Below are 12,098 nucleotides of genomic sequence, written 5' to 3'. Positions count from 1 at the left end.
ACTGAGGTAATTTTAATGGGTGATTATTAAGAGATGTTTTCCTGAGATCTGTGTCTCATGTATGGATTGGTGATCTCAGACGATGTAAAACCAGTGGCGCCGACTCCATGGGGCCTGAGGGGGGCCGACCCCCTTCGAAAATTCATCATGGGTGTGAGAAAAAATGTGTCAGGCTTGTCGATTTTCCCCGGAGTGTCCAGATCGATATTATATATCGGACAGATATCGGTCCAGATATCGAGATTCGAGTTATCAGGGTTCTAATGTTGATCATATGACTCTTCTTAAATGCTTGAATAACTTAAAACTCAATACTTATAAAATTTCCCGGGGCAAGATACCCGGTTTGCCCCCCCCCCCCCCCCCCCCAATGTTTTTTATAAGTCGACATCCCTGTGTGAAACCCCTGACTACTCTGGGCCCCTGTGACGTCACGTAAGTGGCATCGCATGGGCGCCAATCTGGCCTTTTTCAAATGCGGTTAAAACTGACCATTAACATTCCTCCAAACTGGGATTTCTAAAACCAAATATTTTGTACGTTATGAATACACTAATGGTGGGTAACGAATCTCAATCAATGGCTATCGTTTTCTTTGATGAAGTAAACTACCCTATTACTTGGTGTAGACTGCAAAGAAGTGTGGGACTGCTAAGAGGATTCTATTTGCCTTACTTACGGGGCATGTGATAGAACTTGGGATTGAGATCCGATTTTTTAAAAATGGAACCGTAGGAAGTGGAGCGGCTGCGGGAACCAATGAGCATACGGGCTTTTCCCGGCATTCAGAAGTCGCGTTTTTGCGCGCTTAAAATTTTTCACTTTTCATTTAATCGAGAAAAATAGATATCGTTATTTAAAAACCTAAAAGTGCGAAATGCATACTCCAGGAGTAATAATCTTTCGATTTAGGCAATAAAAAATTAAAGAAAACCACCCTTTTGTTTAAACAGAGTCCGCAGAACCCCTTATAAAGAATGGTGATTCATAAAAATTACGATCGTCGTGGAAGTCAGGCATTCATTGGAGGTAGCTGTTTTGTATCACAGTCATTTTTATACTTTCAAGCTTTTTATCGTTAAAATGAAAACTTCCTTCTTAATCAAAATCCCTTGGATTTGAAATGGAATATTTTGACTCTTGTTAGCATGGCTAAAATTTTTGACGCATATTACGCCCCTATGACTTTGCGAGTCGGTATTGTTTCTAAAATATTGTTTAAAACATGTGTGGTATCCCCTTTTCTAATTTCGTTCCACTGAAGTTGACACCGCAGTTTAGGCTATGGTTGGCAATATAAGACCTACCTGGACTAGTCTTTCCCAAGAGTGGCACCTAATGGGGACGAGTGTACATCACTTAAAATTACAGCATCATAATTTAATTAATATTACCGATCAAAGTGCACAGCGCATTTTCTAACAAAATTTTATTTTTTCGTGTTCGTACCCACTATCGTTGTTATCGCCCGTATCGATCGACTTCCTTCGACCCAAGGAAAACGATATATCGATGTGCTCCCGCTGCTGCAGCGGCTGCACTTGTAAATCCGTTACTTTGTATCAATTGTTGCATTGTTATTGTCAGGGTTGTTGATGGTTTATTGATCAAAATGGCAGATAGACTCACGTACTGTTTATGTGGTCAGCCATATGATCCTGAAAGATTCATGATCCAATGCGATGCCTGCCGAGACTGGTACCATGGATCGTAAGTTCAATTACTTTCCTGCGAGTTGATGTTGTCGTTGGCATTGTGGAATTTCTGGAACCACTATGCTTGTTTCGAAACTGCTGCATTATATTGTGACAAATCTGAATTGAATGTACCAGTTTCATTGGTGTTGTGGGAGTGCGTGGTTCTATTGTAACGAAAATTGTCATTTGTGTTTAATCATGGGAGTATCATTACGTACCACTCTTAATTCATTCTATTTTGTAGACTTCTGCTTCTTGCATGCCATGTTAAATGTATGGTACATCTTCACTATCGTAGGTGAAAGGATGTACTGACGTTCGACCTGTTGATGTTGTTTTTTGCTATTTGTGCGAAAAAAAATTCGTTTTGGTTCAATTACGGAAGGACTAGGGATACATGGAGCTCGTGGAGTTTTATTCGTCGTTGAAGGCTGTAGATAAATATGAAACACATGTCATTCGTAGGTAATGTGGGTGACCATTTTAACGGATTAAACGGAAATGACAGATGTCATGTGTTGTTACCACAATCGAGGGTTCTAAACGGTTTTGCTGGAATTTAGTCTTCTGGAGTTTATTTTAGGAGAAAGAGGCATTGTTATGTGGATTATAATATTGTGGCTTAATGCAAAAAGTATTGGGTGTTCTTGAATGTGATGTTTGTTTCTCCCTCATTGTTGATTACGCATCCCCTTAGAATTTTGGCGACGTTTTGAGAATAGTATTTCTACAGAATGGTGTTGTACTTACACTTTTGATATTTCTGTTATTCCTCTTTAGCTGTATCGACTTGGAGGAGTATATGGCGGTCGACTTGGATAAGTACCACTGCCCGAGATGTACCCCATTCTGTGGCCCATCCGTTCGTGAGTATTTTTTTGTTTAATATGTATACCCACATAGCACAAAATATCTACTAGATGTCTACAAAATATCTAAAACGTCTTCACCTAATGTCCAGAAAATATCTTGTAATATCTTCTAGATATTATGTGGATATGTGAATGACCGCTTTTCGGATATCTACAAGATATCTAGAGAAGATATTTTCTTGACATTCATGTTCAAATTGGATCCACTGCGAAAATTCAAGATAAATGACTCGAATATAATATGTTTCGGTGTAGCAACATTTTATTTTTCAACTGACAGCCTTCTGATGGAGCAGTAGGTGTTGGTAGGTTGTCTTCTGGGGATTCTTCCTGAATATTGGAACTTCTCTGGCCTTCGCTTCTTTCTAATAGGGGCTTCCTCCTTCGATTCCAAATTTGAAGTTTCCAAAGCAGCTTACAATTTCCTTTTAGATTTCTCAAAGGGGTCTGCTACATTATCATTGAATTTTTATTCAGTGTTTTGCAATATAGATCTTGAAGAATTTTTAATGTGAGTTTTTGCCTATACATTTAAACACCTTCATCATGAATGAATGAATGAGTACATAACTGTGATACGTAAAAGGTTATGGCAATATTTGTCAAGATAGTAAAAAAATTTGTTGTGATGTAATTATGAAAAGAAGAGCATAGAATTTTGGATGCTATTCCACTGAATTGGATTTGTTTATTGATGGTAACTAAGCCGAGTCAGTTCATAGTTACCTATCAATTTGCATTAATTAAATAATAATAAATTTTTCTTAAATTGTCGATGTCTGTTTTTTGATCACAAATATTGTTTTTGTGATCTTTTTGATGATTTTTGTTTTTTGAAATATGCATAATTTCTTTATATAATTGTTTTGCTAAATTTCTTTCAGTATCTAAATTTTTAGTTTTTTTTAAAGGCTAAGCAGTAGCCATACTTTCATAGAATAGACATATTCTATTCATCTAGTAGATATTTAAAAAAGAAGCTATTGTAACTTTATATCTCTTTTATAAACAATTGCCAGAAGAGTTGCATTTGCTTTTTTAGTGCACGTGCGTACAATGAATTTATCCTTCGATCCACCAAAAAGCATAGTAGGTATGGTTTTCTTTTCAAGATTTGCAGGTGATTTTTGGCTAACTTCACTGGACATAAACAAAAAGACATTCTAGACATCTACTAGATATTTAACATATACAAGACATTGAAGATATTTTCTAGACATCAAGTAGATATTCAAAATATCCAAGACATTGAAGATATTTTCTAGTCATCTAGTAGATATTTATGATATCCAAAACATTGATATTTTATAGATGCCTTGAAGATATTTTGTGCTATATGGGTAGATATTGCATAAATTGTTTTTTCCGTGTATTTAATATAGGTTTGGTGGATTTTATTTTTGCAGTTTTCAGTGTTAGATGAAAATGCTATCCTAAATTGCCTTCCCCTGGAGAATTCCACGTTTTTCTATGTAAACAATACTCCTGTCAATCACTAATCAATTTTAGTCAATTTGTATCCTAAGTTATTTGAAATTAGGAGTCCAGTGTCACCTTGGAATCAATTAGGGAAGTGTTATTTACCTCTATTTGATTTTTGTCAAGCTTTTTTAAGCTCCCAGTATATTCACTGTCGTTTTCCAATTCAGGCCTTTTAAATTTTTTGTAGTGTTCAAAATCCAACTTTTTTTTATTCCTTTGTCAATTAGTGTTCCAAATTCAATTATAATAAGTACATATGTCGAAAATTATATCTTTTCAAGGCTTTTGATATTGTGATATCGTATTTTACTTATCCTTTGATTGATAGTCAAGTGCAAGTGAGAATTAGATACAATTTATTAATTGCTTAAAATTGTGTTGTAACTGCATGAAAGTGTGTAATTGTGTTACTGTAAAAATTGAGGCACGAGTTGGCTTAAGGGCAGCTCCCAGGTTATGGATGGGATAGGTTTGTGAAAATGCCAATGCCTCAATCTATACATGGCTTGAGTTGTAATGAATAGCTCATGGTTGCTTATCACAACTGTACAAAATCCCTCCCTTGGCAATTAAATTTTATGTACATTGGGTCTTTCATTGAAATGATTTTGTGTGCAACTACTTATAACGAAGTTTTTGTCATAGCCTTCTTTACGTTGGTTACCTATTGATTGAATTGAAATTTTCAAAATGCTTAATTCAATGCAAATGTTGGGTACTCATTACTTAGATTTTAATTTTCAAAATGCATAATTTAATGCAAAATTAATATGCCAAGGATTTTAATAGTGACAAACTTATAATACCCTAACCTTAAATTTGACTAACCGATTATTATGCTCCGTTATACCCTCCTGACAGTAGATAAAAAAATATCAATTGTATCCTTTTTACAATCATTTAAAATAGATTGGATTCCTTTCTTGTTAAGTTTTACCGACGCATACTATTGTTGTGAAATAGGGGAATCTCTTCAAGGCACAATGCCTAAGGCTTCTGGATGAGGTAAATGATGATGGTACTAACAGCCAAGTAATTTTTGGCAAAATATATGTTATGGCATAGCTACTCAGATCTGGAAAAAGGATTGTTGTGTTAGTTTCTTATTTGGATGTTTTTGAATTAATGCAGTTATAGCTTTTCATATATTTATGTTCTTTGATCTAAAAGTATTTAGTTTTTAAAGGGACTTTCTTCTTTAAATTACAGCCTTATGTTTAATGAATGGAAATGAGTTGGTAATTGTAACAATGCATTTGTGTGTTATCACAATAGGGTGGTTTCCTATTATTTTTTTATTGCCTAAATCGAAAGATTATTACTCCTGGAATACGTATTTCAGGCATTTAGATTTTTAGATGATGATATCTATTTTCGCAAATGAAAAGTGAAAATTTTCAAGCGCACAAATGCGCGACGGCTAAGTATGAATGCCGGGAAAACTCCCGTGTGACATCGTTCTGGTTCCCGCTGGCGCAAGTGAGGTGACCTTGTGGCGAGGATTTGAGCGCTGATACGACGCAGGGTGCTAGCAGGTAGCAGAGTACCCTGCTAGCTGGTAGCGCTTGGCTTAAATAAGGATTATTAATACCTTATCAAAAGAAGAAAACTTTCCGGCCTTAGCCAGTTTTAATAAGTGATTATTAAGACATGTTTCCCTGAGCTCTTTGCCTCATGCATGCATTGGTAATCTCAGACGATGTAAGACTCCAATCTACTCGTACAGAAACTAGGTCCCTGTGACCTTACGTGGAGTGGCATCGAGAGGGCGCCAATCTGGCCTTTTTCAAATGAGGATAAAAATTGACCATTGCCATTCGTCTAAACCGGTATTTCCAAAACCAAATAATTTGTATGTTATGAATACACTAATGGTGGGTAACGAACCGCAATCAATGCCTTTCGTTTTCTTTGGTGAAGGAAACTACCCTATTCTTATGCACAAAATCTTTAGATTATAATGGAACTGCAAATTTTTCTTTCATGCTTAATTTAAGCAACCATTTCAAAAATTAATTTTTGGAATTAAAGAACCTCTTAAGAGGATTTCTGATCATCCTATATTATGTTGTATCTTGCAGAAAAAAAGCGGACCAATCGCCATCGGAACAACATTTATGAGCTGAATGCAGATAACAAGCCTGTTCAGTCTGGAACACCTGTATTTATTGAGGAGTTAAGATCTCGCCATTTCCCTAGGTAATTAAGTTAGGATATAGTATTATTGTGCATTTGACAGTTAAATTGAAGAACATTCATAATCATGTCGGCCTCGGTGGCGGCGGGGATAAGTCTTCGCCTGCCATACCGAAGGTCGCGGGTTCGAGTCCCGCCTGGATAGGTTGTCCCTTCCAGGACATGGGTGTGTGTGATCGTCTGTTATTGATTGTTTAAACTCTCATTGTGAAGGCCGCATTGAGCTGTTTTCAGGGGGTAATTGAGATAAATAAATAAATTAGTAAAATTGGAGCATGATCATGAACCAAGAAAATTCGGACTAACCCTCAGCAATCGAAAGGTTAAGGTTAAGACTGTATTTTTGAGCCAAAAAGATGTGTTCCTTATGCATTTCATGCAGCTGGGGACAACATCGGCGTAGTCAGGAATTTCGTTCGGGCTGGTCCAAAACCAGGGGGGGAAATAAAAAAAAATAGGGTACTAAGTAATGGGTTTTAAACTAATTTTAACACTTTTCTCAATCGAAAAAACTTCATTTGTTAAAAAAATACTTTGTAAAGTCATGATTTTTCAATAAATTGTTTTCTTTTATTAAGGAAAATAAGTGTGCTTTCATATGTTGGGGGTCCGGACCCCCCCCCTGGCTAGGCCACTGGGGGACAGTGATAAATGCAGATATTAAATGTGAAACATTGTGTTGATTGCTCATGGCCATTCAGAACAAAAGAAGAGACTTGCTGTCTTCTGCAACCGCTCTGATCCATCACAATGCCCATCTTCACAGCGCTCGTGCAGCCCAATGACCCCTTGAGTATGTCAATTGGGCATTTTTGATCACCCTATGTGCTAGTCCCTAGCGTGGAGTGACTTAAATGGATATGCTGAAATAAAGATATGGCTTGGGAGGGGGGCAACATTTTCAAACAAACTATGTGTTTCAGCGTCACTTCAAAACTCATTTACATTCAACAAAATTATAATACATTTGAACCTTGATCTAATGCTTTTCAATGGGATAGAAGAAAAAATGACGAATGAGGGAAAAAATCAATGCAGCAATGTTTGGCTTTGTAGCAGGAAACGCAGGATTTCGGCGAGTGATTTTTATATTCTTTGAAGTATTTGTCCAGGTATTTAGCTTTTTACTGGAATATTTGAATTTTTAATACATTTTGGGCATACTATTGATACAACTAATATCTCTTTCAAATATCCTGAGGAACACGTCACCTCTCTAAAAATGTTTGCACTCCGTCTTATCATTTACATAGCAACAATAGATTTCTGTATGATTTAAAAATTCTTATCTGTCAAATACCATTTCAAGTACAGATATTTTGGAAAGCAATGTGCACGCTATTTCTAAAAAAAAATACATTTTTGCTGGCTAAGTGATTGTTTGGGAGATGGATTACACAGGCCAAATATAGTCTACTATCTGAAATGTTACTTTCTAATAGGTATGTTTTTTGTGTTATTAAGGTAATAATGTGAAGAAAAATGTTTCGTTAATTGGTAGCTGCATGCCCACCTGATCCTCGGCTTCATCTGACTCTCTGTTTTCACCAGGTAGCTTACTCTACCCCAACTTTATGTTATTGGCTGGCAGACAACACTATGCATTTTGCAATATTCATGCCCTTCTACCCTGGATTCTTTTCTTCTTCAAATATATTCAGTCTATCTTTTGAAGTTCTCACTTGCTTTTTCAGAAGGGCTATTGTCCAAAGACGAATAACAATACAAAAAATAAATATAAAACTAATAAAAGCATAACCAACTGCTGGGGGTGAAGCATGATCATATGACTGTGCAGTAAAAAATTTTTCCTTAATAGAGAGAAACTTACCCGCTCATTTATAAGTAGCGTAGGTGCAGATAAGGAGATGATTTTGGATGGATTGTAGGGAGAAAGAAATTGTCTTGATATCCCTTCATCAGTGACTCTGACAAGTGTGATTTAAAGTATAACTCGTAAATTGTAACCTGATATCCTCTTCTCGGAAAAAAATGCCTCATCAAGAGAAGCTCAGCTGTGTGGATATCAAGATTAGCCAGAATGCTAAGGTTCTGTCCTATTTTGTCAACCACCGTATTTACAGTAAACTCTCGATTATACGAAGTCAGTGGGACCAGTAAATTGGCACTTCGTAATATCGAGTTTCGTAATTTCAAAGCTTTTTAATAAGTCACGGAAAAATGTTTTCCTTTGTTCTCACCACCATCTTTCTGTCTTTAGTGTCCTTGTTTAACATTTTCAGTGGTTATTTAAGATAGAGTTTTTAAAAATGCTCTTTGTTATTGATTTTGTGCTGTGAAAGATCTTTTAAAATCTCACCACCCTAAACTCCCCATCCTTTATTGCTAATTATCGACAATCTTTGCTCAAAGGAAATTCCCATCCATTTTAGAAAACGCACTCAAATAACAATTTGAAATTTTTGTATAAGAATTTAATCTAAGAATTTTGTGGTCATTAGCAAATAGCAACTATGCATCACTAAACGCGTAAGATATTTGTTTCCAAAGCCTATGATAGCCCTCCTAACTGCCATTTTTGATGCCCTCTATCGCTCAGTGACAAGAAATAAAAGAAAAACAAGTGTCCTGGCCCATTTCCAAAATAAACTTTGTAGGTCAATTTGTAGTTCCTTCCGTATTGTCAGGTGAATGTACGATCCTTTTAATTACTCATTTTCATTAAGATTCAGTTATGATCGTAAATTACATAGGATATGATATTCTACTGGCGAATATTTGAAGTAAATTCTTTTCGGGCTCTCCGTCCAGCTGCCGTGATCTATCATCATAGGGAACGTTAAAATGGCAGACTTTTTATCCGTGTTCAAGGCTATTGATGCTGGGAGTGAGAAGCCTCGTTATATAGAAGCATCTTCCATTATCGGGGAAATAGAGAAACATTATTATCCACATTCATTTTTTTCCGACAACACATGTTTTATCGTTTCTCAACATATTTAGGTGAAGTATTGGTTCACTTGCATGAATTCCCAAAAATGATACCCCAAAACGTGTACCTTAACCTCAGTAAGTTTTCGTGTTTCTTTCTCCATCGTATTGAAAATTATGCTTGGTATCATTAACATAGAGAAAAGATTTTCTTAATGCTAGTACTAAAAATTAGTTGCGCCATTATCGAAAATAAATAGTAGCGTGGAAAGGACGTAGCAAATGACTAATTTCGATTGAAAAGTCTGCAGAGAAGGAGAGACAATTTTATTATCGCAGAACCTCACACCTGGTAGGTATCAACAGCATTGATTACAATGGAAAAGACTTCGATTGAATCGTCAGCTGAGGGGCAGATGGAGCGCCTTACCCAGACAGAAACCTGAGAAGAATGTAATTCGATCATTATTTGGTTTTTTCTCTCTCCCTTCCGCGCTAATATTTATTTCTGTTTATTCCTAGTGCTAAAACTAAAAAAAAAAAATTTTTTTCAATGTCAGCATTACATAGCATCGTTTTAAATACAATGAAGAATGAAACCTGAAAACTAAAGAGGGGCAAGACATTGAGGTATAATTTTCAAGAGTTCATGAAAGTAAACCAACATAGCAAAACTATGTGATATTTAGAAAATAATGAGCCCCAAAACACGACTCATTTTTGGCATCATTTAAGTTCGTAGATCATGGTTATAGTAGGTTAAGAAAACCAAAAAATAAGCTCATAATTACCGATTGACGTTAGGGTTTGGCTCAATCTTTTCAAATATTAAGCAGATTTCTAATTGTTTAACCCCATGAACGTAAAATAATTGATTTAAAAAAGTTGGTGTTTCTTTTAGTTTTCCCCAGGGCACAACTCGTGCTTCCTAACTCGGCTTAAATGATTAGAGTCAATTACGGAATTGGCGAGGCAGGTAGCTCAGCCGTATCTTTGCATGGATATAGTGAGAGGGCATGCTAATCCGCCAAGTCTAGCAGGAACAAGGACGGACTAAGAATATGTTAAGAAATGACAAAACGCGTGTCGTAGCCAATAAAATTAATGTGAATAACAAAGTTTTCCTCTTCAATTCCCCGGTAACGAAAAATACTTCTCCAGCCTCCCTCCAGTTAGAAACTTATCCCTGTTGCCAGCAGAGATGAACCCTGCACTTCCGCTGTCAGAGAGCATTCCAAATGGATGGGGTAAATAAGAGTGGGATGGGTGCTGCCTGGTTGAGGAAGTGGGGGCAGGATAAAGAGAGGTTCAGAGGTTGGGAGGAAGAGGGGTGGGTAAAGGGCTTTCAGCCTTGCCTGAGACTACGGGGCCGTGTTTTTTTACGACGCACTCAAGGTCATCACCATGAAATGCTAGGGAAGTGGAGAAATGATAGTGGAGTGGGGTTTGGGATGCGTAAGTTGGGCGTCAGGAAGATCAACAAAAGGCTGTAGGAGAGTAAAGAAAGGTTTTGGAAAGAAAGATCTCTCGGAATGGGGGAATGGGTAGGAGTGCAACAAGAAATTTCATGGTTAGAGTTGGAAGTGCCTCATCATTATGAGTAGCTTGCAAAATAAATTGGTGGTAAATAGAGCCCAATATTTAAGATACTCCTCCTCACTTTCATCTTCGTTGTCACTGCTATCATGTCGTGTCCCGGGCGCTGCTTCTTCTCCACTGTTTGCTGCTTAGACCCTCGCTAGGCACCAACTGAGGCCCTTCGCACATTCTCTCATGAATTTAGTTCAAGCCCATTCCGCACGATTCAGTGCTTCCAGGACGAAAGACAGGCAGACACTGCCTTCCTCGTGGATAGGTAACAAGGTAATTACGAGAAAACTTAATGCGCAGAATCATCAAATTGGCTATAGGGGAGCCATTTCGCCCTCGATATGAGCTCGTGTGTAAAGTATTATATCATCGGTGATACCCTTCTGCATCTCCTCACCCTGTCATTGACAACCGCAGTATTTTCCCCGACCATTACCCCCTCCGAAATATAACATTTTTCCTAAAGTGAAACTTTAAAATGAAAATATTTCCTCTATCATGACTTATTCTCATCCTACCTCATATTTTGTAATTGTGGATTTGAAAAGTGGTGTCACGAGGTCACTTATTTACCGATAAGAAGGTTGAAATTTGAGTAATTTTATGGACTTGCAGCATTTTCTTGGTATGATGCAATCAGTGGCTCCGACTCCATGGTGCCTGAGGAGGCCTGAGCCCCCTCAAAAACTCGTTATTGGTGTGAGGAAAAAGAAGAATTCGTCAGGCTTGTCGATTTTCCCCGTAGTGTCCAGATATCGAGATTCGAGTTATCATGGTTCTAATCTTGATCGTATGACTCTTCTAAAATGCTTAAAAAACCTAAAACTCACTACTTAAAAAAATTCTCGGGGCAAGATCCCCGGTTTGGGCCCCCCCAATATTTTTTGTAAGTCGGCATCCCTGGATTCAATGATGTAGGGTTTAAGGAGGAGTGTAAGAATTACCGCGCGCAACCTTCCTCACATAATAAACTACGAAGTATTGTCGATGCAATATTTACGAGTACGCACATAAATAGGGAAATTGTGTCAGCCATAATATTTTTACTGCACTCATACTTATTGATTCCTACCGAAAGTATTTAGGCGAACCCTTTCCCTCCAAAGTTGCACTATCATTTACGATATCACACTTTGATGCAATATTCTCAGAAGCACTTTTTTTCTGCTTTTGCCGGAATAACTAGTTTTGTTGACAAAATTTTTGCTGTATTTCGTGTAAGCAAATTCCATTTGCTCGTGGGGACTGGGCTGGATGTTCATGTTTACAAAACATTTCGTATTTTCAAAACTTTGTAATTTCAAATAGTATCATGTATTTACTAGAGATGTGCGAATAGTATCCGCGAATACTAGAAAGTATTTGATAT

General features: G+C 37.1%; 1 protein-coding gene across 3 annotated transcripts in view; it reads left to right on the top strand.

The window, feature by feature from the left end:
• Positions 1 to 1,521: 1,521 nt before the first annotated feature.
• Positions 1,522 to 12,098, top strand: part of LOC124170679 (lysine-specific demethylase 7B-like) — a 51,068-nt gene continuing 40,491 nt past the window's right edge. For 2 of the 3 annotated variants that reach the window (XM_046549578.1, XM_046549575.1), the window contains exons 1-3: positions 1,522 to 1,710; positions 2,478 to 2,563; positions 6,133 to 6,250. In XM_046549578.1, coding sequence (XP_046405534.1) covers positions 1,613 to 1,710; positions 2,478 to 2,563; positions 6,133 to 6,250 — 302 coding nt within the window. In that variant the 5' untranslated portion in view covers positions 1,522 to 1,612. Of the gene's footprint in view, positions 1,711 to 1,799; positions 2,163 to 2,477; positions 2,564 to 6,132; positions 6,251 to 12,098 lie in introns of those variants that run through there. The other variant, XM_046549577.1, reaches the window with a different exon arrangement.

The sequence above is a fragment of the Ischnura elegans genome, chromosome X, assembly GCF_921293095.1.
Source record: "Ischnura elegans chromosome X, ioIscEleg1.1, whole genome shotgun sequence".
NCBI classification, from domain to species: Eukaryota; Metazoa; Arthropoda; class Insecta; order Odonata; family Coenagrionidae; genus Ischnura; species Ischnura elegans.
The sequence above is the reverse complement of the archived record's forward strand: the minus strand, read 5'-3'. Positions and strand labels throughout refer to the sequence as shown.